The sequence below is a fragment of the Pelodiscus sinensis genome, chromosome 1 (genome assembly GCF_052426305.1).
Source record: "Pelodiscus sinensis isolate ZL-2025 chromosome 1, ASM5242630v1, whole genome shotgun sequence".
Lineage (NCBI taxonomy): Eukaryota > Metazoa > Chordata > Testudines > Trionychidae > Pelodiscus > Pelodiscus sinensis.
In genome coordinates this window covers 348,589,243-348,614,238 of record NC_143052.1, presented here as the reverse complement: position 1 = coordinate 348,614,238, position 24,996 = coordinate 348,589,243, and the positions used below count along the sequence as shown (strand labels likewise).

The following is a 24,996-nucleotide window of genomic DNA, read 5'->3' as shown; positions in this document are numbered from 1 at the left end:
TTTGCAATGAGAAAGAGCAGAGCCCGGTTGTGTTTATCCTTGGACGCCGGTGCCTGAGGACAGGCAGGTTTAACTGGAGGAGGAGGAGGTAGGTGGAGATTCTGCAGGGCCCGTCCGGGGGCGGGGGGCTAGTGGCCTGAGCCGTGGCACAGCCTGGCCGAGCGGTTACCCCGACCCATTCGAGCGGCGATGGAGCCGTTCCAGGGGCATGTGCCGACCCAGGGGTGCGCTGCCGGCTGCTGAATCCCGTTACGCGCGGGAGCGGAGCGCGACGCGGTGCTTTGAAAGCACCTTGCAGAGCGGTGCGGGGGCGGAGGAGCTCGCAGCCCCTCCTCCCCTCTGCCAGGCTGCCTGGGGCGCCGTGGGGCAGCACCGCCGAGGGCCCATGGACCTGCCGGAGGCTGCGGATGCGCTGCTGTTGTCAGTGGGCTGTGCGTAACGCGGGGAGCGCCTGTATTTCACCGGCTGTTTCCCCGGGCGAGAGTGTCCCTCCTCCCCAGATTCCTCCCTGAGGGCTGGCTCCGTCCACACCCGCCCCTGTCCACACCTGCCCCGGCTTGGCTTCCCGGGGCTGTAAGCTCCCTCGCGTGTCCACGTCACTCGTCAGGCGAGCTGCCCACAGCCCGGGCCAGGCGCAGAGGCCACCTCGGTGATTCTCGAGGAGAAGCGCGGATGGCATTACAGCCAGACCCGCCCCCCCCGGAGCTTGGAGCCGGCTGCCAGCACCTGCCTGGGTTCTGCATTCACCGCGCTAGCCGCGAAGCTGCTCTCCCGTTTCCTTCCCCCGCCCCGGCACAGCCACGAATGAAGCCAGCGTCTGACCCGGCCCCCTGATCCGCCGCACGGGCGGGCAGTTCCGCGAGGATGGGGCGCTTCGGATCCTGCCTGCTGTCCCTGGGCTTGCTGGGCACCTGCGTGTGGCCAGGTGAGAATTCCTGCGCTCGGGAACGCGTCTAGGGGAAAACTCTCCCCTTCGGGAATCCGGCTCTCCCCTGGCTCCGTCCGGCGCGCCAGCCTGTGCCGCTAGCCGCTGGGAAGCTGCAGCTGCTGCCTGGCCAGGAGGTGAGGTCGGTGCATCAAGTAAATCACGTCCATGTCCCTGCAACCTGTGTTGGACGCTTTGCTGCCTGGCTGAGAGCCCCTCTCCGAAAACTAGCTCCTCTGAGCAACCGTGCTCTGCGCTTCCCCGGAGGGGTTGGGCTGGTTCTGTGGATCACCGCAGTATCCTATGTGCTAAGTTTCACGCTCTTGGTTTTGCCAGGAACTGCAGTCCCTCCAACAGGCCTGAGTCAGGGGCAACTGCCCGGCTCCACCTCCCTTCCCACGCTGCCGGGCAGGATGGGAAAACATGGACCATGGGGAGGTACTGAGGTTAGACGCCTTTTGCATCACAGATCTCTGGGCACTGGGGAAGGGGGAAGCTCAGCTCTTCCCCCCTTCCCCAGAAGGGGCAAGGCTGGGTCAGCCAGCAGTCAGCAGCACCCGGACCGTGCCACGCCTCTCCTGGCCAGCTCTGCCCTTTTTGCCCCACCTGCCACTTGGCCTAGCCCTGTGCCTCAGTTTCCCAGCTGTAAAAAGGGGTCATAGAACTTCCCTGCCTCCCAGGGATGTTGGGGTTCTCGGATCCATGTGTGGAGAACTGTTAAGAGATGACAGGTCAGGTGGGGCTGAGCCATGATTTCATTTGTTTAATGAGCTAATTATACGAGTGCCTACCTGCGTTGCACCCATGCACCGTGCCTTGGGGCTTGGCTGTTCCGGGCTCTGGAGTCACACTTTGGACCAGCTGCCTTGGGCACCTTACCTTGAAGTCAGACTGCAAAGCCCGGAATTGCCATCAGCTAAATTGCAATTGCGTGACAAGCACCTCGCTTCGGAAAGGCACCTGGCCAGGAACTGGAAATGGGGCGTCTTGATCGGTAAGCGAACCTTGCGAGATGTCAATAGTCGCGCCTGCCGAGGAAACGAGATCCCGGTCATTAAACTTTCAAACCCCAGCCAGGCCGGAGCTCTGAGCAGAGTCCTCCCTGCAGGAGCTGAAGCCAAGAGGCAGAAGGAAAAGGCACCGAATCCGCTGAGGACTGGCTGCAAAGTTGCGCCCTGGATCGGGGTGAAACCCCCCCCCCCCACTTCGCCCTGGCACATTATCATTCAACCCCCCCTCCCCGGACGTCACTGGGATCTGCTCCTCTGACATGCAGCCTCACCCCCATGCAGCTCTCCTCCTCGTGGGCATGGGGTTGCTCCCTTCTTTAAAATTCCCCCGGGCCACCAGTGGTGGCATTGGCACAATGCTTCCGCCAGCGTTCATCTCCCTCGCCCTGGGAGAGGAGACTCCTCCCTTGCGGGAGGCAGGGGAGGCCCGTCCATACAGGCGAACTAGACGGTCACCTAGGGCGCCAAGTTAAATGGGGTGCCAAATGGTGGCGCAATATCGTTGTGGGGTTTGGAGGTGGGGGGGCCGATTGCATGGTTCGCCTAGGGCGCCAGTGGCTGGCAGCTAGTTGCTGCTCCCCTGGCGGGAGGGGCACGGGAATCCTAGAATCCTCTTGCCTCGGGAATCCTAGAATCCCAGAACTGGAAGGGACCTCGAGAGCAGGGACGCTACCTCGTTCAATAGGGTAACCAGGGGAACTCTTCAGGGTTACACGCGCTGCGGGCTCTACAGTATAAACACGCCTCATGCTAGGGAGGTGAACGTGGAACCGGTTAACCCGCGAGTCCAGGTGTTTGTGGTTACGCGCAGGCTCCCTCCCTGCTCCTAGGGGGCAGCTGCTACCCCATGCTGCTGTTCCTCCCCACCCCCCAGGAGAATTCTCCAATCTGCCCCTGTCCTGGGAAATGCAGACTCCCCAGAACTGTCCTGTGGGGCGGAGCTGGCTCCGGGGCCAAGACACAGGGACTCCTCAGCTCCACGGGTGGCTTTTTTACTGGCATCGAAGTGTTTTTATGGATTTTATGGCCAGGTCCAGTTTTACAGCCTTCTTTATGGCCTGTCTGTGAATTTACTGAGGGTTGACAACCACCCTGGGCATCTGGTGGGCAGGATCTCCACCGAAGTGCTCAGTTCCTTTGCCATCTCCGATCCCTTGGGGGCTCTGTGCCCCTCTCTTGGGTAGGCCCACACACTTCTGAAATGTTCCCTTCTCCATGTTCCTTGCCCCTGCGGTGAGGAAAGGTGCAGGGGCATCTGCTGGAGAAGATTCCAGGCCAGTTTCCTCGTTGGTGGTGCTTTCTACGATGCAAACACCTGGACCCTTGCTTATGATTGCCAGTTGTCTGGGACTGCACCTGGAGGGAGCCATTGGCTTTTCCTTTGGAAAATCCCGTTTCTCTGCACCCCAGATATTTCTGGTTCCAGCACATCCTGGTGCCATGTTTCCTTCCCACTTGGCAAGCCCTCTGGGTGTTTACCTGTGCACAGACCATGCAGGAATAGTAATCATCAGTGCATTGCGGGTTTTCCAATGACGCCTTACATGATGCCCATAGTATATAGATGGGTATTAGACGGCAACTGACTCCCTCTTAACTAGTGAGCCCCTGGGAAGGTGATGCTCTTAGGGTCATTCATTGCTCCTTCCCCCCAGATATACCCTCGTGCACAGTAGCTGTGTGTTTGTTCGCTCAGGGCTTTGCATGCACGCTTTTCGGTGCTGGGCTCTAGGGAGACCTGCTGCCCTTTGCTTCCGGGTTTCCCTCCAGTGTTCTTTACATCTATTTTAGGCAGCTCCGGGGCTCAGGGAAAATTCGCCTACAAGCTGCTCAAAGACTTGTTTGCCAACTACTCCAACGCGCTGCGACCGGTGGAGGACACGGACCTGGCGCTGAACGTCACCCTCCAGATCACCCTCTCCCAGATCATCGACATGGTATGTCCGGGAAGGGCTGGCTGTGCCATAGCGGCACCAAACCCCCCAACTGGAATTGAGACGGGCTCTCCGATGGGTCTGTGGGTGTTTTGCACCCTTTGGCCCAGGGTCTGGTCCGTGGTTTGTCTCCGATAGAGGGAGGCAATGACCCTCACCACTAGCACTGCTATGGGGTCCTAACCCCAAAGCCACGGCGAGCAGGAATCATCCTAGAATCCTAGAACACTAGAACTGGAAGGGACCTCGAGAGGTCATTGAGTCCAGTCCCCTGAACTCACGGCACGACCAAGCACCAGCTAGATCATCCCTGATAGACGTCTATCTAACCTGCTCTTAAATATCTCCAGAGATGGAGATTCCACAACCTCCCTAGGCAATTTATTCCAGTGTTTAACCACCCTGACAGTTAGGAACTTTTTCCTAATGTCCAACCTAAACCTCCCTTGCTGCAGTTTAAGCCCATTGCTTCTTGTTCTATCCTCAGAGGCCAAAGAGAACAATTTTCTTCCTTCCTCCCTGTGATACCCTTTTCGATACCTGAAAATCGCTATCATGTCCCACCTCAGTTTTTTCTTTTCCAAACTGAACAAGTCCAATTCCTTCAGTCTTCCCTCACAGCTCATGTTCTCTAGACCTTTAATCATTTTTGTTGCTCTTCTCTGGGCCTTCTCCAATTTCTCCACAGCTTTCTTGAAATGTGGTGCCCAGAACTGGACACAATGCTCGGATTGAGGCTAATCAGAGCAGAGTGGAGCGGAGGAATGACTTCTCATGTCTTGCTCACAACACTCCTGTTTAATGCATCCTAGAATCACGTTTGCCTTTTCTGCAACTGTATCACACTGTTGACTCATATTTAGCTTGTGGTCCACTATGACCCCTAGATCCCTTTCTGCCGTACTCCTTCCTGGACAGTCGCTTCCCATTCTGTATGTGTGAAACTGATTGTTCCTTCCTAAGTGGAGCACTTTACGTTTGTCCTTATTGAACTTCATCCTATTTACCTCCCCAACAACTGTGGAAGAGGTAGTCAAAGCAGCTGACTTTTGTGTATGTGTGCAGGCGCTCTCTCGCTCTTTCTCTCTCACACACGCACGCACGCACGCACGCACGCACACGCAGTCTCTTTCATTTCTCTAGTTTGTCCAGATCATTTAGAATTTTGACCCTATCCTCCAAAGCACGTGAACCCCTCTCAGCTTGGTAGCATCTGCAAACTTAATAATCAGGGTTTGCCACCCGCGTGCTGCGCATGCATTGACCGCGCTGTGCGGCCGCGCCGGGCTAAAATCTACTCGCCACGGGCAAGTAGATTATGTTAATTGTCAAGCCCTGTTAATAATCATACTCTCTGTGCCATCATCTAAATCGTTGATGAAGATATTGAACAGAACTGGTCCCAAAACAGACCCCTGTGGAACCCCACTTGTTATGCCTTTCCAGCATGACTGTGAACCATTAATAACTACTCTCTGGGAACGGTTATCCAGCCAGTTGTGCACTCACCTTACAGTAGCCCCATCTAAGTTGTATTTCCCAAGTTTATTGATAAGAAGGTCACGCAAGACCGTGTCAAATGCCTCACTGAAGTCTAGCTTCAGCATGGTCTAGGTCCCATCTCAACGAGCAAAACCAGCGAGGCCCTGACCTGTGATCCCTGGGTGCAGAAGGTTTTTTAGAGCAGTCTGACTCCACACCCCTGATCCCGCACACTTTAAACAGCCCCTTGGATTTCCCTGGGATTATTCTCATGCTGAAAGTGACGCATGGGTAAGATCAGGGTCTGAGTCGCTTGTGAGGGTGGCTTCACACTGGCAAATTGCATGGCAAATGCACTGCCTTGTACAGTGGGGGCCCTGCATATCCATGTAAAACCAGCTGTTGTTCACCTCCCCCCGCCACCCCAGAGGTGGCTGCATTTCACATGCACCCACAATCTCGCTGACCTCTCGTCATCTCTCCTCGTGGCAGGATGAGCGGAACCAGATCCTGACGGCCTACCTGTGGATCCGGCAGGTGTGGGTGGACGCCTACCTGAGCTGGGACAAGGGTGATTATGATGGGATTGACACCATCCGCATACCCAGTAGTTACGTATGGAGACCCGACATTGTCCTGTATAACAAGTAGGTTAGCGGGATATTGAACTGCACCGCTTCTGGGAACAGGCATCCTGGGGGAATAGAACCAGGGACCCTCCAGCTCCGTAAACACAGAGGTGGCTTTCAGCTGGCGGGAGGGGAGGTTACTCACCTTCCTCTTTGCCAGCGAGAGCCCCTAGAGGGCGACAGGTCACAGGCTGTATCGGGAAGAGGGGCTCCCATACTCATGCTAACAGAGGAAGTGCTTAGGTGTTCTGGAGCACAGTGTGCATAGGATCCCCACAAAGGCTGCACGATGTAGCGGGCAAAGACCTTCCTTCCTGGCATGTTCTGCCACTTGTTCCCCTCATCTGCTCTGCTCTGATCCCGCCTCCACCCTGGTACGGCCCTGGGAGCAGCCGGGCAAGAGGGATCAGCTCGCTGAGGCCAGCCAGATGAGAGCAGCCAGCGTGCCGTGTGGTGTCTGAGGCTGAGCTCTGACTGGGAGGAAGGACAGAAGCCCTGGGAAGGCAGTTGTGTTGCTGCTTACAGATGGGTGATGGGCACTGATAACTGGGAGACCTAGAACTTGGCCTTGCTTTTTCTTACATCTTTTTGTAGTCCCACTCTGGGGTGGGGTGGGCAGTAATGTCTGATGTGGGGGGGGGGGATGCCAAGAATTTGGAAAGTGGTTAAGGGCCACACTCTTTCAGGATACTCATGGAGGTTGGGTGCAGAAGGGAGCTTGTGGCAAGGGGTGGAGGAGCGGGAGGGTGTTTGGTTCAGGGTTGTAGGCTGAGGGTTTGGATTCATGGGTTAGAGGTACAGGAACAATGGGAAGGCTGGGGTGCCTGAGGCAGGCTCTGTGTGGGAGACTTACCCCAGTAGCCTTCTTAGGCCTGCCCTGCTCCCTGGGACATAATATATAGAGATACACCTATCTCATAGAACTGGAAGGGACCTCAAGAGGTCATCAAGTCCAGTCCCCTGCCCTCATGGAAGGACCAAGTACCATTCCTGACAGATTTTCCCCAGATCCCTAAATGGCCCCTTCAAAGATTGAACTCACAACCCTGGGTTTAGCAGGCTAATGCTCAAACCACTGAGCTAGTCCTCCCCTCCGTGTGGGTCTGAATAGGAGGGAGCCTGAGAGGAGGGGAAGAATGGTGATTCGCGCGCTGCCTGTTCTTCAAACAGGCAATGCCCATTGGTTGGAAATTGGCCAATGGGATTGTACTGGGGGCGGGGACAGCACATGAAGCTCTCCCCACCTCCCCTGGGCTCACAGCTGTTCAAAGACAAACAGGGCCTCACAGTTGCTTTTCTGAGTGGCGTGCGGGGGCTGGGGGGCAGGAAGGGAGCTTGGTGAGCTGGATCCAGCCCCTGGGTGGTATCTTGCCCAGACCTGGTCCAAGTGAAGGTCTTGTCGGGGGAGGGGATGGACATCCTCAGCGCAAAAGTGTCATGATTCATTTGTTTAAAAGCAATATCAAGGCCCCCAGGCACCTGTCCCCGTGAGTGACCCAGAGACCCTACAAAAACACACCTGTGTTGGCAGCCTTCTGCTGCTGAGGGACCCTACAGTAATGGCCCTGCGAGCTCTGCCTAACATTCGTGAGCAGCCCTACGAGAACAAGCCCCTGAGTACTGCAGAGGGGGAAGAGGTTAAGCTATGGAAGGACCCCTCCCCCACATCTGTGTTCCCTGTCTCCCTCCCCCTCAGTGCCGATGACCAGTTCACGGGCTCCATGGAGACCAACGTGGTGATCCGCTACGACGGGCAGGTGATGTGGGACTCCCCGGCCATCACAAAGAGCTCCTGCAAGGTGGACGTCTCTTACTTTCCCTTCGACGGGCAGCAGTGCCGGCTGACCTTCGGCTCGTGGACCTACAACGGCAACCAGATCGACCTCCTCAACGGGCTGGCCACGGGCGACCTGACGGACTTCGTGGAGAACGTGGAGTGGGAGGTGCTGGGCATGCCGGCCAAGAGGAACGTCATCATCTACGGCTGCTGCTCGGAGCCCTACCCCGATGTCACCTACACGCTGCTCCTCAAGAGACGCGCCTCCTTCTACATCTTCAACCTGCTCCTGCCCTGCGTCATGATCTCCTTCCTAGCGCCGCTGGGCTTCTACCTCCCTGCCGACTCCGGGGAGAAGGTCTCCTTGGGGGTGACAGTCCTGCTGGCACTCACCGTCTTCCAGCTGCTGGTGGCAGAGAGCATGCCGCCCTCCGAGAACGTGCCGCTGATCGGTGAGTCTCTGCTTGCAGTGGGAGGGGCACCGGCGGAAGTTCTCTCTCCACACGGCAGGTGCAGCCTGCCATGCGGAACAGGGAAGCGTTAAGCCGTGTGCTTCAGTCCCGAGAGGCAGGGTCCACTCCGAACCTCAGCCTCTTCGCTAAAACTCTCTGCCAGTGGCACATTGCAGCTGGGGTTGAATCTAGCTCCCCTTTTCCAAGGCTTGTGGGCTCACCTGACCGAGGGACACAGAGCACTCCCCATCACTCACAGTCTGAAAGGCAAGACTAGAGGTCTCCCTAGCAGACAGGCTGTAGCTCAATAGGAAGTCGTGGGCAAAAAACAGAAATGGCGTGAGATTGCTGGCTGGTGTTCTGTAGATCATACTGGATCATCTCCATGGTCCCTTCTGGCCATGGGATCATAGAACACTAGCACTGGAAGGGACCTCGAGAGGTCGAGTCCAGTCCCTTGCCCTTAGGGCAGGACCAAGCACCATCTAGACCATCCCTGGCAGGTGTCTGTCTAACCTGCTCTTAAGTATCTCCAGTGATGGAGATTCCACAACCTCCCTAGGCAATTTATTCCAGTATTTAACCACCCTGACAGTTAGGAAGTTTTTCCTAATGTCCAACCTAAACCTCCCTTGCTGCAGTTTAAGCCCATTGCTTCTTCAAGAACAATTTTTCTCACTCCTCCTTGTAACACCCTTTTAGATACTTGAAAACTGCTATCATGTCGCCTCTCAGTCGTCTGTTTTCTAAACTAAACAAGCCCAATTCCTTCAGCCTTGCCTCATAGCTCATGTTTTCTAATCCAGTGTTTTTCAACCTTTTTTTTATAAAGTACCCCTTTAAAAAAATTGTAAGTACCCCCAGTACCTACAGTTTTCAGACAGACAATTTTTTTTCTACCATTGCAACACATTTGTTTAAACAACTTAATCATAGCTGGGCAGGCAATGAAATTTTTGAGTGTAAAAAGTACAAAAATTATAAAACACTGTAACACTTAAAACAAAAATTCAGTTTTCTCCAAGTTTCAGTTGTGTTGATGTACCCCCAGACTTCTCTCGAGTACCCCTAAGGGTACTTGTACCACTGGCTGAGAAACACTGTCCTAGATCTTTAATCATTTTTGTTGCTCTTCTCTGGACCTTCTCCAATTTCTCCACTTCTTTCTTGCGTTGAATCAGTGAGTTGAACCAAACACCTCCCTTTCCAAAGTATCTTTCCCATGCTTGGTCTCACCCCAAAGTTACCCTCTTTGTTTTGATGCCTGAGCTAGCTCTGTTCAGTTTTTTTTAGGGTTTCATTTGAGCAGGTGAAGAAGGGCTGTTCTCCTCTCGCAACCTCCATGTTTCATTTAGAAATCTTGTGCTCAGAATTCCTACATTAAAGCCACATGAAATTCAAAGTTTCAAACTTAGCTTGGTGGATGAATCTCCTTGAAATCAAAGACTCAGCCCAAGTTTGAGGCTCATGCGTTGGAGCCTGCTTGATAGTAGACGGATTCTTGACTCTGCAATGATATTTTTCAATATGCGATGATGCTTTAGAGGCTATAGTTTTGCACAGAGCTTTTGACAAGGTTATTGCCATTCTGGCTGCAGTTACCACTTTGAAATTCCTGTAACCTTACAAATTCTGCCTCTTTATTGTGATTTTTTAAAAAAAATCTTCATCTCCAAAGAGTTTTGCTGTGGGTTTAAGGTCCTCTTGCTGCTGGCACATGCATCCTGAACTGGGATGATCCAGCCACCTGAAGATTTAAGGAGAGCTTTGTCATTTTATAAGGAGTAAGGGTAATTTCGAAAGAAGGGGGTTCTTTCGAAATCACAGCATCTAGACAGCGTTTCTTTTTTCAAAATAGGGTATTTCGAAACAGCGCCTGGACGCGATTATGCAAATGAAGCACGGGACATTCAAATCCGTGCTTCATTTGCGATTTCGTTCACCTGCATTTTCATTCCTCTCTCGAAAGAGGAATGCAGTGTAGACACACCCTTGAGACACGTGGGCAGCCTCCATCCAGCTGGGCCAGCCTCAGGCGGGGATGGTCCAGCTGGGCTTCACATGGGAGATCTTAGCCAAAGCTTGGCTGTATTCTGTACAGTTCAGGAACTCCTTAAAAAAGAAAATAACCCCAAGTCGGAAGGCTGCAGGCCAGATTCTCAGGTGCAGCGTGGTTGCTTTGCACCACACTGACCCCCTCTTCTGGCTCTAAAGCTGATGTACCCAACCATGGAATAGTCCCAGCTGCCTCATCCCAGTGTGAGAGGTTCCCTGATGGCCTAGAACAGGGGTCACCAACCAGTCGATCGGGATCTTCTGGTCGATCTTGGAGCCTCTGACAGGTGATTCTGACTGGTTTGGCCAGGAGGCTGTCAAGGGCTGGACCTTCATCTGCCCCTGCTCCTGCCCTTTGCCTTGGAGCTGCCCCCCACCCCTGGGAGCCTCTTGCTTGCTGTGCAGGGCAAGGGAAGATGAGGAGGGGGGGCTGATGGCAGGGTGACCCTCCACCCGCCCTGTATCCCATCTCCACAGAGCGGGGGGGCAGGAATGGAGGGAGTTTGCTGGCTGCTTTTGGGAGCAGGGGTGAGCCTGCCTTTGTCCCCTGCACCACCACCCAGAAGCCACTTGTGGTAAGCGGTGTCCAGCTGGCGCCCACATCCTGAAACCATACCTCAGTCCTGAACCCCTCCTGCACCCCAAACCCCTGCCCTAGCCCTGAGTCCCTCGCCCCCAAACTCCCTCCCAGAGCCTGCCCCCTGAACCCCTCCTGCACCCCAAACCCCTGCCCTAGCCCTGAGTCCCCTGCCCCCAAACTCCTCCCAGAGCCTGCCCCCTGAACCCCTCCTGCACCTCAAACCCCTGCCCTAGCCCTGAGTCCCCTGCCCCCAAACTCCCTCCCAGAGCCTGCCCCCTGAACCCCTCCTGCACCCCAAACCCCTGCCCTAGCCCTGAGTCCCCCCCTCCAAACTCCCTCCCAGAGCCTGCCCCCTGAACCCCTCCTGCACCCCAAACCCCTTCCCTAGCCCTGAGTCCCCCGCCCCCAAACTCCTCCCAGAGCCTGCCCCCTGAACCCCTCCTGCACCCCAAACCCCTGCCCTAGCCCTGAGTCCCCCCCTCCAAACTCCCTCCCAGAGCCTGCCCCCTGAACCCCTCCTGCACCCCAAACCCCTTCCCTAGCCCTGAGTCCCCCGCCCCCAAACTCCTCCCAGAGCCTGCCCCCTGAACCCCTCCTGCACCCCAAATCCCTGCCCTAGCCCTGAGCCCCCCACCCCAAACTCCTCCCAGAGCCTGCCCCCTGAACCCCTCCTGCACCCCAAACCCCTGCCCTAGCCCTGACTCCCCCGCCCCCAAACTCCCTCCCAGAGCCTGCCCCCTGAACCCCTCCTGCACCCCAAACACCTGCCCTAGCCCTGAGTCCCCCGCCTCCAAACTCCCTCCCAGAGCCTGCCCCTGAACCCCTCCTGCACCCCAAACCCCTGCCCTAGCCCTGAGTCCCCCACCCCCAAACTCCCTCCCAGAGCCTGCCCCCTGAACCCCTCCTGCACCCCAAACCCCTTCCCTAGCCCTGAGTCCCCCACCCCCAAACTCCTCCCAGAGCCTGCCCCTGAACCCCTCCTGCATCCCAAACCCCTGCCCTAGCCCTGAGTCCCCCACCCCAAACTCCTCCCAGAGCCTGCCCCCTGAACCCCTCCTGCACCCCAAACCCCTGCCCTAGCCCTGAGTCCCCCCCTCCAAACTCCCTCCCAGAGCCTGCCCCCTGAACCCCTCCTGCACCCCAAACCCGTGCCCTAGCCCTGACTCCCCCACCCCCAAACTCCTCCCAGAGCCTGCTCCCTGAATCCCCTGCTGCTCAACTACCTTAGCCCAGAACCCCACCCATACCCCAGATCCTTTAGCCCAAGATCAGAGTCCCCATTCCCCTCCCCCGCATCCTAGACCCCTGCCCCCAGCCTGATGAAATTGAGTGAGGATGCGGGAGGGAGGATGGAGTGAACAGGGGGCGGGGCCTCGGAGAAGGGGCGGGAAGGAGGCGGGGCCAGGGAGTTTGGGTTTCAGGTAGATCCTGGATGGGTCTCAAATTCAAAAAGTGATCTCATGCTTAAAAATTTGGAGACCCCTGGCCTAGGGGGTCTTCCAGCAGCCTCTGGTCTGCTGCTGCTGGTGGCGGGGACCCAGCTGGAGGAACGAGGCCCTTCCTAGGTGTAGAACAACCCGCTGCTTCCTCGGCGCGAGGGGAGTTGTTCTTCAGCATACGCGGTAGAGGCTTGTGCTTTGGGTGTGGCATCCTCCAAGGGGAGCAGCCGTGCCCGCAGCCACGCGCTCCCCACTTCCCGGGGGAGTCACAGCCCGTCCTCCCGTCTTGCCTTCCAGGGAAGTATTACATCGCCACCATGACCATGATCACGGCCTCCACCGCGCTCACCATCTTCATCATGAACGTCCACCACTGCGGCCCCGGAGCCAAGCCCGTGCCCAGGTGGGCCAAGAAGTTCATCTTGCAGTACATGGCCCGGCTCTTCTTTGTCTACGAGGTGGGGGAGAGCTGCACGAGTCCCAGGAGGCAGCTGGACCCCCTGCCCACGGGACAGGGGGTGAATGGCAGGGCCGCCCAGGCGGAGCAGAAAGCCCAGTTCCAGGAGGAGGACTCAGACCTGACGTGCTGGGAGAAGTCTCCGCAGCCGGAGTCGCTGCCGCAGAGGCTCGGCAGCCCCTCTGATCAGCCGGACTGGAAAGAGACCGGGACGTGTCCCAGCCTAGCGTACGGCCCTGCCCGGCGCAAGGCAGAGGAGGGGCGGCAGCACCCGCTCTGTGCGAGGAGCCCGTGCCTCTGCCACCACGCCAGCCTCCTGAGGAACGTCGAGTACATCGCCAGCTCGTTCCGGGGCCAACGGGCGGCCCAGAAGCGGACCGGCGAGTGGAAGAAAGTGGCCAAGGTCATGGATCGCATCTTCATGTGGATCTTCTTCATTATGGTCTTCTTCATGAGCATGCTCGTCATGGGCAAAGCCACGTGAGGGGCCCCCGGCAGGCAGCGCCCGAGCTGCGGGAGGGCGGGCAGGTGCACATGGAGTCAGGGCAGCCCGGATGGGCCCTCTCGTAGCATCTTCTCCTTGTTCCATAGAGATCCGCTCTTGGGCCCCCCTCTCGCCCGTCTGCCCCCATCAGGCTGCACCTGTTCCTCCTGCAGCTACGCTGCTGGCCTGGAGCGATCACCACCATGGGGAGTGTGTGCGTGCAGGGGGGTAGCAAGGAAGGGCAGCCGGGGCGGGGAGGGGGACTTGGGACTTTTGGGTTCTGTTCCCGACTCTGGGAGGTGACTGGGGTCTAGCGGGTGACAACGGGATGGGGGAGGGGTTGGGAGCCAGGACTGCTGGGTTCTATGCAGCTCGGGGAAAGGGTGGCAGGTGTAGCCTGCACCCCAGTGCAGCGTGTCCAGTTGGATCTGGGCAGGAGGGGGCCTGGCCTAGAGACGAGAATAAAATCTCTGGACTGTCTTCTCCTGGCTCCTGTTCCGGATAGCGTCCTGGGGCCAGACAGGGACCGGACCTCGCAGCCCCCCAGGCAGCACACGGGACCCTGCGCCTTCCTCAAATGCACGTGGGCAGCCAGCCTGGGCAGAGCAAATACCCCACGCTCCCAGGAGGGCAGGGAGGGAGAGTCTGGCCCCATCCCTCCGCAACCCTGCCCTGTCTAGCCCAGCTCGCTCCCGGCTGCAGAGGTGGCTGCTGATTCGGCGGCTGTCCCCATCGCAGCGCACACAGGGCCTGCGGGCATCTGCCAGTGTGCTTCCCCCACAGCCCCCTCTCCTTACGAGACGCCGGCAGCCCCCAGCCGCATCCACGCAGCTGGCTGTGCCTTCCTCCATCCCTGCCCTCCTGGGAGAGTCTGGCCCCATCTCATCCCTCCCCACCCTGTCTGGCCCAAGGCTATCCTGGCCCCTGTCCATCTCCAGCCCCCGCAACGAGCCCGAGCGTGTTCCCGTCAGTCCCTGCCTGGGGGGTGTCTTTGAACTCAACGTGCCACCTGGGTTCAATGGCTGGAACGTTCCCCCCGGAGGCCTTAGGGTTCGGTTAGTTACAGCGGGGCCATCCCCCGGGTACCTTCTGGCCTGATGGACAGTGATGCCCCCTCAGTTCTCCAACCCAATTACTCTGCTCCCCTGGGAGCCACTTCTCCTTATCTCTGCCCACCCAGCCTCCCCCAGGGCAGTTGCACCACCTGGCGGCTCTGGCTGGTCACTCCTGGTCACTCTGGCTGGTTTACACTGCAGGGTGCCCCTAGAGAAAGTCCATCCCCCGCTGTTCCCCCAGAGACGTGTCCTCTCCTGCCCCGCGCCCACGTGGGCTGTGCCAGCTCCGGCGCAGTCTGTCATTTTAGGAATGGAAAATGAGCGGCACCAAACCCTGTCGGCGCCCGGAGAGTTCTAGCGAAACCAGTAAAACACACGTCCGAGCGCTGGGGAGGGGCGTGTTCCGCGGCCGCAGGTCACGAGGCACGAAGGGCAGAATGGGCTACAAAGGCATCCAGGGGAAAAAGGAACGAACGCGAAGTGAATTCGCAGCCCAGCCGCTCTCCCCACTTGTCCCCAGCTCAGTCTGTCTGGCAGGGTCTCTCCACCGCCCAGCGCTGCCCCTGTGTTCCCTAGGGCTGGAGATGCCCTGCGCAGAGAGCAAGGGAAAGAACATGTGAGATGCCTTCTGTCTCTCTTCCAGTCCTTTCCCTCGCACAAGAACCACGTACAGCTGACGTTTGGGAAACAGTGTGGGGGGAGGACACAGAAAATATGGGGGGGGGCTGCAGTACCCCCAGATTTGCACCTGGCTTACCTGTACCTGGGAGTCAGCCCCACTGCTGGCTCCTCTATCCTAGGGTCCTAGCCTCCGGGCAGCCCACTGGGGTCCCATCAGCCCTGCCACCCGCCTGCCTTGCTGTGGGCTCCACTGGCTCCCCTGGGGTCCTGCCACCTGCCAACCCTTTGCGGGCTCTGCTGGCCGCCAGCCCCAAGATCCTGCTGCTGGCCCAGGGCTCTGCCACAGCCCCCAGCTGTAGCCCCATCCGTGGGGCGGTGAGAGTTGCCAACTCTCCAGGACTGGATCGACCAGGCGCCATTTGCAGCAAAGGCGTCTGGTCTGGGAGAGTTGGCAGCCTGATCTCAACAGCTGTAAAGGGGAGGTGCCGCTCGGCACCCCCACTCCAAAAATATTTCCAAAGTCACTGGCGGGGGGAGGGAGGAGACAGTACCCTCCAGTTAACTTACAAGTGGCAAAGCCTGCCCCAGCGATGAGCAAACACCGAACCTGTGAACGAGCCGTTTGCGTGGGAATGGAGCCATGTCACAGGCATGTGCCGACCCCAGGTGTGTGCTGCCAGTTTCTGAATTTACTGTGTTAGTCGCAGGACCTTAGTTGAAAGTCTGGCTTAGAAGTATTTCATTAGAGTGTTGCTTAAAGGTTATAAAAATCACACTCAAAAACCTCCTCCAGCCCCCAGCTGATGTGGGGCTCAGGGCACTAGTTTACTAGCACTGCCTGCGGCCCCATCGATCCAAACGATGGCCGTGAATAGGAGTGACTCCATGTCAAGGCTGTCCCCCACTCTGGCATGACAAATGCAGAAGTGTAGGCCTGTAAAAGCACCCCAAAACCTTATCTTTACAGGCTTTGGTACAAAAGCTTCCCCCCAAAATCCTAATACTCAGATTTTGGAGCATATCCGCTGCCACCACCCAAGAATTCCAAGAAAAAAACCCTGGAAGAGATCACTTGGAAACCTCCTCCCTAAAACCACAGGGATACCTCAAGCTCTTTTCCCCCAAAGAGCTTGAAAAAGAAAAGAGAAAATAAGCTGCAGTCTGTGGTAGCTACCCCGTAGTCAGAGGCCGGCAGACACTCACAGACAGATTTTCCAGGACACAGAAATGAACCAATACCAGGTTAATTAGAAAAAGAAAACAAACATTTATTATCAAAACAATACTACAGTTGCAAGCATAGTGACTAGATGAAAAGGAAGCCCCAATTAATCTAGATACTCAGGGAGACCCCCTGGGCTCAAGACTTTAAGTACAAAGGAAAAAAAATACACTTTGAACAGCTCAGACATCAATTCCAAATTCCCAAACCAGAAAACAATAAAACCTGATGGGCTAACTAAGCTTTGCCCTACTTGCATATTGTGAGGAGACTTTTCTTGGAGAGAGAGACGGCCTCCCATCTCCCTGTTACCTAGAAGAAACTGCGCTGACTCGGACAAAGGAGGGAAAGTTAAAAATTTCTTTGTCCCAGTTTGAAATCCCTACCTGCATTGTTATTGGCTGATCAGATACCTGGCTAGAGACAGGAGCCACAGTTAACCCTTTAGCCACCAGGCACTGGACCTCACTCATGGTTATGACACTCCACTGGTGTCATGGCGAAGGGTTACTATAGAAAATAAAGTATAATGGCCTAATCCAAAGCCTGCCAAGGCAGATGGGCCTTATCTCACATCTACATCACGTGCTGATCGCTGCGCTGGGGGAGTTCACCCCCGTCAATTTTGAGCAGGCAACCACTCAACCTAATTTAGCTCTGAGCCTTTAACGTTTCATTCCTTCCCCACTTGTCTGAGGCCTGAAGCACCAGCCGATGGGCTCCGGGGTTTTGTTCTTCTTCCTGTCCTTTCCCTTGAAGCAGTGTCTACAGAGATTTAACAGAAGCCCAGGGAGCAAGAGCAAGTAGGATGTCAAAGGAAGCCAGGTGCTCCCAACGCACTGGCCACCAGAAGGACTCCACCGAGGAGGTACAGGTGCTGTGGGCTGGAGGAGAAACTGCTCATTCCTGCAGAGGCCGAGAAAGAGGGAAAAACAGTTTAAGTAGGGAAGGTAAGGGGAGGGGATTCATCGGTAAAATCATAACTGGTGCGGAGAAAACGAATAAGGAAGAATTATTTACTTGTTCCCATTACACAAGAACTAGGGGTCACCAAATGAAATGACTAGGTAGCAGGTTTAAAACAAACAAAAGTTTAAATTTTTCTTCATGCAACACACAGTCAACCTGTGGAACTCCTTGCTAGAGGTCATGGTGAAGACCAGGACTTTAACAGGGTTCAAAAAAGAACTAGATAAATTCATGGAGGTTAGGTCCATCAATAATTATTACAGGATGGGCATGAATGGTGTCCTTAGCCTCTGTTTGCCAGGCTGGGAATGGGTGACAGATTCCCTTTTCTGTTCACTTTCTCCTTCTAGGGCATGGGTTCCCAAACTGGGGAGGGGGGCATGAAGAAATTCCAGGGGGGCATGAAGAAATTCCAGGGGGGGCATGAGGCGACACAGCCCCCCATCAATCCCTCCTCAAGAAAGAGCCTGGTCCGTCTGTCTGCTTGGGCATCCGCTGGAATATGCGCAACTCAGGCTGGGCCAGACTTAAAAATGGCTGCCTTAAAAGGGCAATCTTTTTTTTTTTTTTTTTTTTGCTCAACAAGTTTTGCTGCTATTTTTTTGGGTATGTGTGTGAGGGTTTCTCAAAAATAAAAAAGGGGGCGTGATGACAAAAAGTTTGGGAACCACTGCTCTAGGGAATCTGGCATTGGCCATTGTTGGGAGACAGGAGACTGGGCTAGATGGACCTTTGGTCTGACCTACTACAGCTATTTTTATGTCTCAGAGTATGTGTGGGGGATACTGGGGTGTTATCTCTTTGCTGTCTCCCTAGAAGAATCCGATTAGCTTCCAGGTTCTTACCAGAGTTGAAAACGCATCTTCGGGTCTTGCATCTTTTCTCTGCCAAAGAAACCAACAACATTTCCATAACAAGAACCAAGCAGCCCACTATGCCACTTTCACCCCCGTCTCCCAAGTCCAGGTTACTCAGATATCGGGGCCGCATGCGGGAATGGAGCCAGGCCACTGACATCCAGAGGGCCACAGAGGAGCAGGACTGGGTGGTCAACCAGCGGCAGTCAGGAAAGGAAGGGACCATTCTACTGGCGGCAGACCCCTTTCCCCTCCGTACTGGGCACAGCAGTGTGGGGAGCTGTTTCACAGGGAGGCCTTTGGTTTTGCCAGGGTTACCTGGGCCCTGCCCCTCTCTGCTTGGCTGCAGAGCTCCCGCCACCTGGGTGGCATGGTGGAAGATGCTGTTTCCATCCCTTGCTCTGGGCCGTCACTTCACCGTTCTCCTGGAGCGCCGCAGGAGGTACGAAATCAGGACCCACAAGGTGATGGGGGTCTGGGAATTTCTCGTCCAAGACGTACATTATTATCTGACGCCCCAGCCAAGATCAGGGCCCCCTGGGGTTGGGCTGGGCTCAGAGGCGTCCCTGGGCTCAGAGGCGTCCCTGGGGTTGGGCTGGGCTCAGAGCAGTAGGCCAGGAGAGGGAGAAAGGAATTGCTCATCCCTTAGTACAGGCAGGGAGCGGCTCAGAGAGAGACACTCGCTTCCCCAGGGATGTCCAGGACATGAGCTCAAGTCTTCAGAGTCCTGCTCAGGACCTTGCCTGCCAGCCTCTCCGTCCCTACCTCAGCTCCAGGCTGGGATACCAAGGCTCTGGAATAGGACCACCCCCAATCAGCGATCTCGGAGGCAGCTGCCCCCCAGTGCCTCCCGCCAGCTGGTGGCTAGAACGGGGCATGGGAAGGGGGTCAGCCAGGCATCTGATCACATCCCCCCACTCACAGGCGCCTCCAGGGCTTCGTTCTCCCTGCTCAGAAGCAAAACGGAGCCCGCAGCATCCTGCATGAGGCCCAGTCACAGAACCAGAGCTGGCCTGGCCCTGGAGGTCAGGGCTGGAGAGCTGGCCCTGTTTCCACCCTCAGACTTGTCTCTGACCCTCCTTCCCCAGACTGGATCCCCAGCTCCAAACAGCTCTGACGCCGAGGGAGCCTGGGGCGTCCCCTTGGGCCAAGCGTCCCCCGCGGTTCTCGGTGCCCTGCAGGCCGGAGGGAAGCTCAGAAGAGGCCACCAGGAGCTCTCCCTGGGAGCGGACATTACCTTTCACATACTCGCAGTTGTGGTTGCTGGAGCTTTCCAGGGACTGCAGCTGGATCATGGTCCTGCCCTGAGCCTGGGTGAAGTTGGTGACCTTGAATTTCTCGAAGGGGGGGATCAGCACTTCGTCCTCGTCGGGGAAGAAGGAGAAGTTCTTGATGTTGGCCCCGAAGCAGGTCTTGATGGAGAAGAAGGTGTCCTGCCCGAACCGCAGGGCGCTCTCGTTCTTCAGCGACGTGGAGGTGAAGTGGCCGAACCGGACGGGCTTGCGGATTTCGGCTTTGAAGCGGATGCCCCGGACGCCGCGGTACACCTGGTGGCACCGCGCGGGCTCGGCGGCCTTCAGGACGTGAAGGGCTCTGGTCAGGAGGAAGTGCAGGGTCTTGAAGTTGAAGTGGCTGAGGTAGGAGTCCCGGGTGCGGCCGGCCTCCCTCACGGCGGCGTTGAACTCCTGGTGAAGGGGCTGCATGTGCAGGGGCCCCTGGCTGCTGTAGGCCAAGACGGCCATGGCGTACTCGGGCTTGAAGTTCTGCGGCACGTTGCTAGTGTCCTTCCTCTCCTTCCAGTAGGAGGCTGCCTCCAGCCAGGTCTCGGCGTAGTTCTCATTGCTGGCGAACTCGGTGCGGTTCAGCTCCCCCAGCTCGGCCTCCATCATGCCGGCGCAGTCCTTGTACTGGTCGTCGAAGGCCCTGGGGGCCAAGTCCAGCACGGCCTCTGTGACGGGGAAGAGGTCTCTCTTGCCGAGGGGGAATCCCTGGCCCTGCAGGCAGAAGGAGAACACGGTGATGGAGCCGGACATAGATGGCGGAGCAGGCCTTAGCTAGGCTCCAGGGACAGCAAGAGCCAAATGGCAGAGCTAAGGCACGAGGGGTAGGATGGTCCAGAGATTAGGATGGGATGATACTTACTCTGCCACTGACTTCCTGTATGACCTTGGTCAAGTCCCTTGATCTGCCTTGGCCTCAGGTACAAAGGGCGTATAGCTCTGCCCTGTTTGCCAGGGGTGTGCATGGGTCAGAAGCTCCGGAGGTGTCAATCCGCCAAGAATTAATGGAGCTAAGCTGATTTACAGCAGCTGGGGATCTAGCCTATAGACTCTGCCCTTCTGGCGCCAGCCAGTGTGCCCTGCCTCCTGCCACATGGGTCCCAAGGGAACACTGCAGAAAGATCCCGCTGGTTCGGCTCACCCCATGCGGGAGCTGGTCGGAGCAGAACTCCTACGGCTGGGCCATTTCTACCCACACACCAGCTAAACCTCAGATGAATGAACTTGGGGATAAAACCACTGGATGCCAACAGAGCCTTATCTAGACTATGATTCCTATTGGTTCAGCTGATTCAGAGGCGGCCTATAGGGGCCGAGCTCAGATCCCCATAACCAATACCCCTAAGCCTCATTCATCCCAATGGAGTGTTAATGCTGAACCCTGATGATGATGTCATCGTTAAGTGTTTTTACTGCTGCTTATTTTTAGCAGAGCCTCCTCCGCCCCCTCCCCCCCCCGTGTGTACCTGTTGGCTTTCCATGAAGACCCCAACCACCAAGAGGACAAAAACTGGTCTGAGACGCTCCATCGTCGCCATCCACATCTGGAAGAATATAAACACACTCAGACCTCAGTATTTAGGCTGATCAGTACTTGATTTATTCATACCTAGCTCTAGTCTGTTAAAGAGACAGAGCACCTGGGAGATGGTGGGAAGACAGGACGTCTGTCTGTCTGTCTGTCAAGGCCATTGTTTTCCCCCACAGACTACAGATTTCTGGCCCTTTTTACAGGGACACTTGAGCATTCTAAAATCCATTACCATGAGCCCCCTAGCATAGTGGCAGCTTCCATGTGCTAGGGCAGTGGTTCCCAAACTTTTCAGCTGGAGCTTTTCAACCCACCCCCACCCACCAAAAAAAGCAGCAAAACTTGCTGAGCAAAAAAAAAAAAAAAAAAAGGAACTGACCGGGGCCGAAAAACAAAAATAGCAGCAAAACTTGTTGAGCAAAAAGGTTGCCCTTTTAAGAGCAGGCATTGCCCTTTTAAGGTGACCATTTTGAAGCCCGAGCGGAAAACTCCCGTGGAAGCTCGAGCCAGGAAAAACGGAAAATACCGGACATTTCACATGATATTTTCTGATTTTTTTACTGGATGGATAGGGCTCTTTCATGGGAGGGGGATTGACTGAGGGGGACTGGAGGAGACTGGGGGGGACTCCTCCCCCCCCCGGAATTTCATCATGCCGCCCCCCAGAGGGGCGCTTCCCTCAGTTTGGAAACCTATGAGCTAGGGGCTGCACACAGACACCCAGCCACAGAGAGTCACTGCCCTCTTGGATTTCCAGTATAAAGAGACAAGGCCAGGGGAGTGGAAGTATTTTCATCTTCAACTACACTCAGAGAGAGGCCATGTGAAAATCCCACATGAAGCCTCCTTCCCCACATGCCTTAGCCCGGGGCCTACAGTGGCTGTCAGCCCTGCTGGCCTTCAGTAGCAGTACCAGCGGCTCTGAGAACTCTCCACTGCCTTCATCCCTCGACAAGGGGATTAGCCTAGTTCAGTGGCTCTCAGCCTTCCCAGACTGCTGTCCCCCTTTTGGGAGTCCGGTTTGGCTGGGATAACCCAAGTTTCACCTCACTTAAAAGCTTCTCGCTTGACAGATCAGACCTAAAAGTACAGGTGTCCCAGCAGACGGTTACTGAAATATGGCTGATTTTCTCATTTTTGCCATCGAGTTACAAATTAAACCAACTGGATTCGAACGATTACATGTCAGTGGATCACCTAGAGAGCAGTATATATAAATCGTTGTCTGTATGAAATTTTGGGGTGTACTGACCTTGTTAGAGCTTTTTATGTAGCCTGTCATAACAGTAGGCAAATCTCTAGAAGAGCTGATGTATCCCCTGGACCTTGGCGTATCCCGGGGGACACGTCCTCTGGCTGAGACTTTCCAGACTAGAGGACCCTTTCAGTCCCTTCTAACGCTGTGGTTCTATGATTTTAAGATATAGTGACTCACTGGGGGAAAGGACTAGGAGCATAAACCATATTTGCTTAGCTACGCCTCCTTCCTTTTGTTTGTTTTAAACCCGCCGCCTGTTCATTTCATTGGTTATGGGAAGGAGTAAATCACACTGCACTATTCACTCTCTCCACACCAGTCATGATTTTATAAACCTGCAGCATATCTAGGGCCCTATCCAATTCATGGCCATGAAAAACATATCACAGACTGAAATCTGGTGTCCCACCATGAAATTGGGTCTTTTATGTACTTTTACTTTATACTACACAGATCTCACAGGGGACACCCATGTTTCTCACACTGGGGGTCCTGATCCAAAAGGGAATGGTGGGTCATAAGGTTATTTTAGGGGTGTCGTGGTATTGTGCCCCTTACTTCTGCGCCGCCTTCAGAGCTGGGTGGCTGGAGAGCAGTGGCTGTAAGTAAGGGTAGGCCCCCCGACAATAACTCTCTGACCCCTCCACAAATTGTTTTTTGGGTCAGGACCCTTACAGTTACACCACCGTGCCATCTGAGATTTAAATCGCTGCCATCATCACGGAATTTAGGATGTTTGAAATCCCTGGCCATGAAATTGACCAAAACGGACTGTGAATTTGGTAGAGCCCTAATCCTATCCCCCCCTCGGTTGTCTCTTTTGCAAGCTGAAAAGCCCCAGGCTTTTAAATCTCTCCTTGTGGGGAGAGTCAGCAAGTTGATACACAAATATTCAACTTGTGGATAGCGACAGAGGCAGCGGCCGCACGTTCGGAGGGACTCTCAGGAGAGCTGAAAACCCTCGTCCCTCTACACTCCCTTGTGACACTAAATAGCACCCGGCAGGTACGGAACAGAGGGCAGTGTGTTCAGAGCAATCCACAGATGGATTCCTGTCTTAGCTGGCCCGGGAAAGACTTAGAACCATTTCTTGGACAAAGCGGCGTCATAAAATTCAAGCCCTGATTTCACACGCCCCCTCCCTGGCCATTAAAAAAGTCACTTTTGGCTGGACGCTGCCGTCTGCTGGGGTTACTGAAATTGACAAGCTTTCTCCGGCTGAGCTGGAAGAAGTGAGAACTTTTACCTGGGTTCTTCTTGCCCCAGAGGCAGGTGGGGAATGGCTGGGGCGTCTCTGCTTCCCCTAGCTCCTGTGGCGTGGCGGCTGCTCTCTGCTCTGGGCCTTGTGGACATGACAGCTGAGAAGCAGCTGCTATTTCTTTTTATGGCAAATGCCTTCACCCAGGTCTGGAGCTGATCCATTTGTTGTGCTTGGCTATTTATAGCCCGGCTTCGCATGGCCCTCAGGAATAAGTCTTTCACTGAGCTGTGAAAATGCCCCTGGCCACGCCCTTGCACCAACTGAGTAGCCAACATGTAATATTTTAGTATGGATACAAGAATATAAATAGGATGTACAATGACTAGCTGAGAAGTTCTGAATGCTTCTGTTTCACCCTGTGTCTCATGATTAGACAATGTTTGCTGTCAGGTCTTGCTTCCTGTTAACTTTACAAATGACGTTGTACCTCTTGTCTCCATCACCAACTAAGCTGAGCAAGGTTCCTTTTTCGTACTTCCTTCAGTAACTGTAGAATCCCTTCTAAATGGGAAACTTGCCTGGAATGTTCTGCAAAACTGCCTGGCGTGAGTGGAGGAAGTGTGTGCATGTGAATAAATTAGCAAAATTGACAGACCCCCAGGAGACAGGCGGCCTCCAAGAAAGTGACACAAACAGGCGATAACAGTGGGAACCCTGACAATCGCCATCAGCGGATAACCATGGAACACCCGGGGATTAACACCAGTGAAGGATGGATGATTGTAGCATGCCACTGTAGTACCTGTAGACTCCAATAGGAACTTACATGTATAAAATGGGGGAGGGGATGTTAGCCATTAGACCAGGGGTAGGCAATAGTTTTTGTAGTGGGCCCCCCCACTACAAAAAGGATTCAGACGCATTGGAAAGGGTCCAGTGGAGGGCAACCAAAATGATGAGGGGGCTGGAGCATATGACTTATGAGGAGAGGCTGAGGGACTTGGGCCTGTTTAGCCTGCAGAAGCGAAGAGTGAGGGGAGATTTGATAGCAGCCTTCAACTTCCTGAAGGGAGGTTCCAAAGAGGATGGAGAGAGGCTGTTCTCAGTAGTGACGGATGGCAGAACAAGGAGCAATGGTCTCAAGTTGCGGTGGGAGAGGTCCAGGTTGGATATTAGGAAAAACTATTTCACTAGGAGGGTGGTGAAGCACTGGAATGGGTTCCCTAGGGAAGTAGTGGAGTCTCCATCCCTAGAGGTGTTTAAGTCTCGGCTTGACAAAGCCCTGGCCGGGTTGATTTAGTTGGGATTGGTCCTGCCTAGAGCAGGGGGCTGGACTTGACGACCTTCTGAGGTCTCTTCCAGCTCTATGATTCTATGATTTTGCTGGAGGCCACTTGGGATATTTTTGAATTGGCCCCGGGTGGCACAGGAAGGGGCGGGGCCTCAAGCAGAAAGGGTGGGGCACCAAGCGGAAGGGGTGGAGCCAAGATACTTCTGAGTTCCCACCCCCAGACAATGATTGGTCTGAGGGAGAGGGAGTGCCTTTGCCCTCCCACGTTTCCCTTAGGTGCCCATGCCCCTGGCATTGGAGGAGACTTTCTGCGCTCCCCTGCCCCATGGCCGATCAGGGCCTAGGGGTGGGGGAGTGCACAAAGCCTTCTCCCGACCTGCAAGGAGCACAGGGCGGGGGCAGAGTGGAGGAGGTTTTGCATGCTCCCCCGCCCCCCAGGCCCTAATTGGCCTGGGAGTGGGGGAGAGGCAGGGACTCCGTGGGCCAG

The 24,996-nt window shown here is 55.5% G+C and overlaps 2 protein-coding genes across 3 annotated transcripts; one reads left to right on the top strand and one right to left on the bottom strand.

Moving 5' to 3' along the window:
• The first annotated feature begins 390 nt into the window (after positions 1-390).
• Positions 391-13,739, top strand: CHRNA10 (cholinergic receptor nicotinic alpha 10 subunit). Its single transcript, XM_014580618.4, has 5 exons — positions 391-925; positions 3,727-3,872; positions 5,844-5,998; positions 7,677-8,209; positions 12,581-13,739. Exons 1-5 carry the CDS (start codon positions 865-867, stop codon positions 13,222-13,224), a joined length of 1,539 nt encoding a protein of 512 aa, XP_014436104.2. The 5' UTR covers positions 391-864; the 3' UTR covers positions 13,225-13,739.
• A 2,436-nt stretch (positions 13,740-16,175) lies between these two features.
• On the bottom strand, positions 16,176-23,417 carry ART1 (ADP-ribosyltransferase 1). Of its 2 annotated transcripts, none has more exons than XM_075919677.2 (5): positions 22,012-23,219; positions 20,695-20,772; positions 19,186-19,942; positions 17,937-17,975; positions 16,176-17,028 (listed from the first exon to the last, which is right to left on the bottom strand). In XM_075919677.2, the coding sequence occupies exons 1-5, from the start codon at positions 22,039-22,041 to the stop codon at positions 16,934-16,936; spliced, it is 999 nt and encodes a 332-aa protein (XP_075775792.2). In that variant the 5' UTR covers positions 22,042-23,219; the 3' UTR covers positions 16,176-16,933. The 2 variants fall into 2 exon arrangements, with proteins under 2 accessions (XP_075775792.2, XP_075775791.2); XM_075919676.2 differs by lacking the exon at positions 22,012-23,219 and adding an exon at positions 23,264-23,417 and having other exon boundaries at positions 16,177-17,028.
• Positions 23,418-24,996: the final 1,579 nt, after the last annotated feature.

Excerpts from the sequence above, each read along its gene's own strand:
- CHRNA10 (XM_014580618.4), top strand. The coding sequence starts at position 865 with ATGGGGCGCTTCGGATCCTGCCTGCTGTCCCTGGGCTTGCTGGGCACC. Across the intron at positions 3,873-5,843 it reads TCTCCCAGATCATCGACATG|GATGAGCGGAACCAGATCCT; the intron begins GTATGTCCGGGA and ends TCCTCGTGGCAG. Across the intron at positions 5,999-7,676 it reads GACATTGTCCTGTATAACAA|TGCCGATGACCAGTTCACGG; the intron begins GTAGGTTAGCGG and ends CCTCCCCCTCAG.
- ART1 (XM_075919677.2), bottom strand. The coding sequence starts at position 22,041 with ATGACAGGCTACATAAAAAGCTCTAACAAG. Across the intron at positions 19,943-20,694 it reads TCTTCATGGAAAGCCAACAG|GGCCAGGGATTCCCCCTCGG; the intron begins GTACACACGGGG and ends TTCTGCCTGCAG. Across the intron at positions 17,976-19,185 it reads CAACTGCGAGTATGTGAAAG|AGAAAAGATGCAAGACCCGA; the intron begins GTAATGTCCGCT and ends TTTCTTTGGCAG.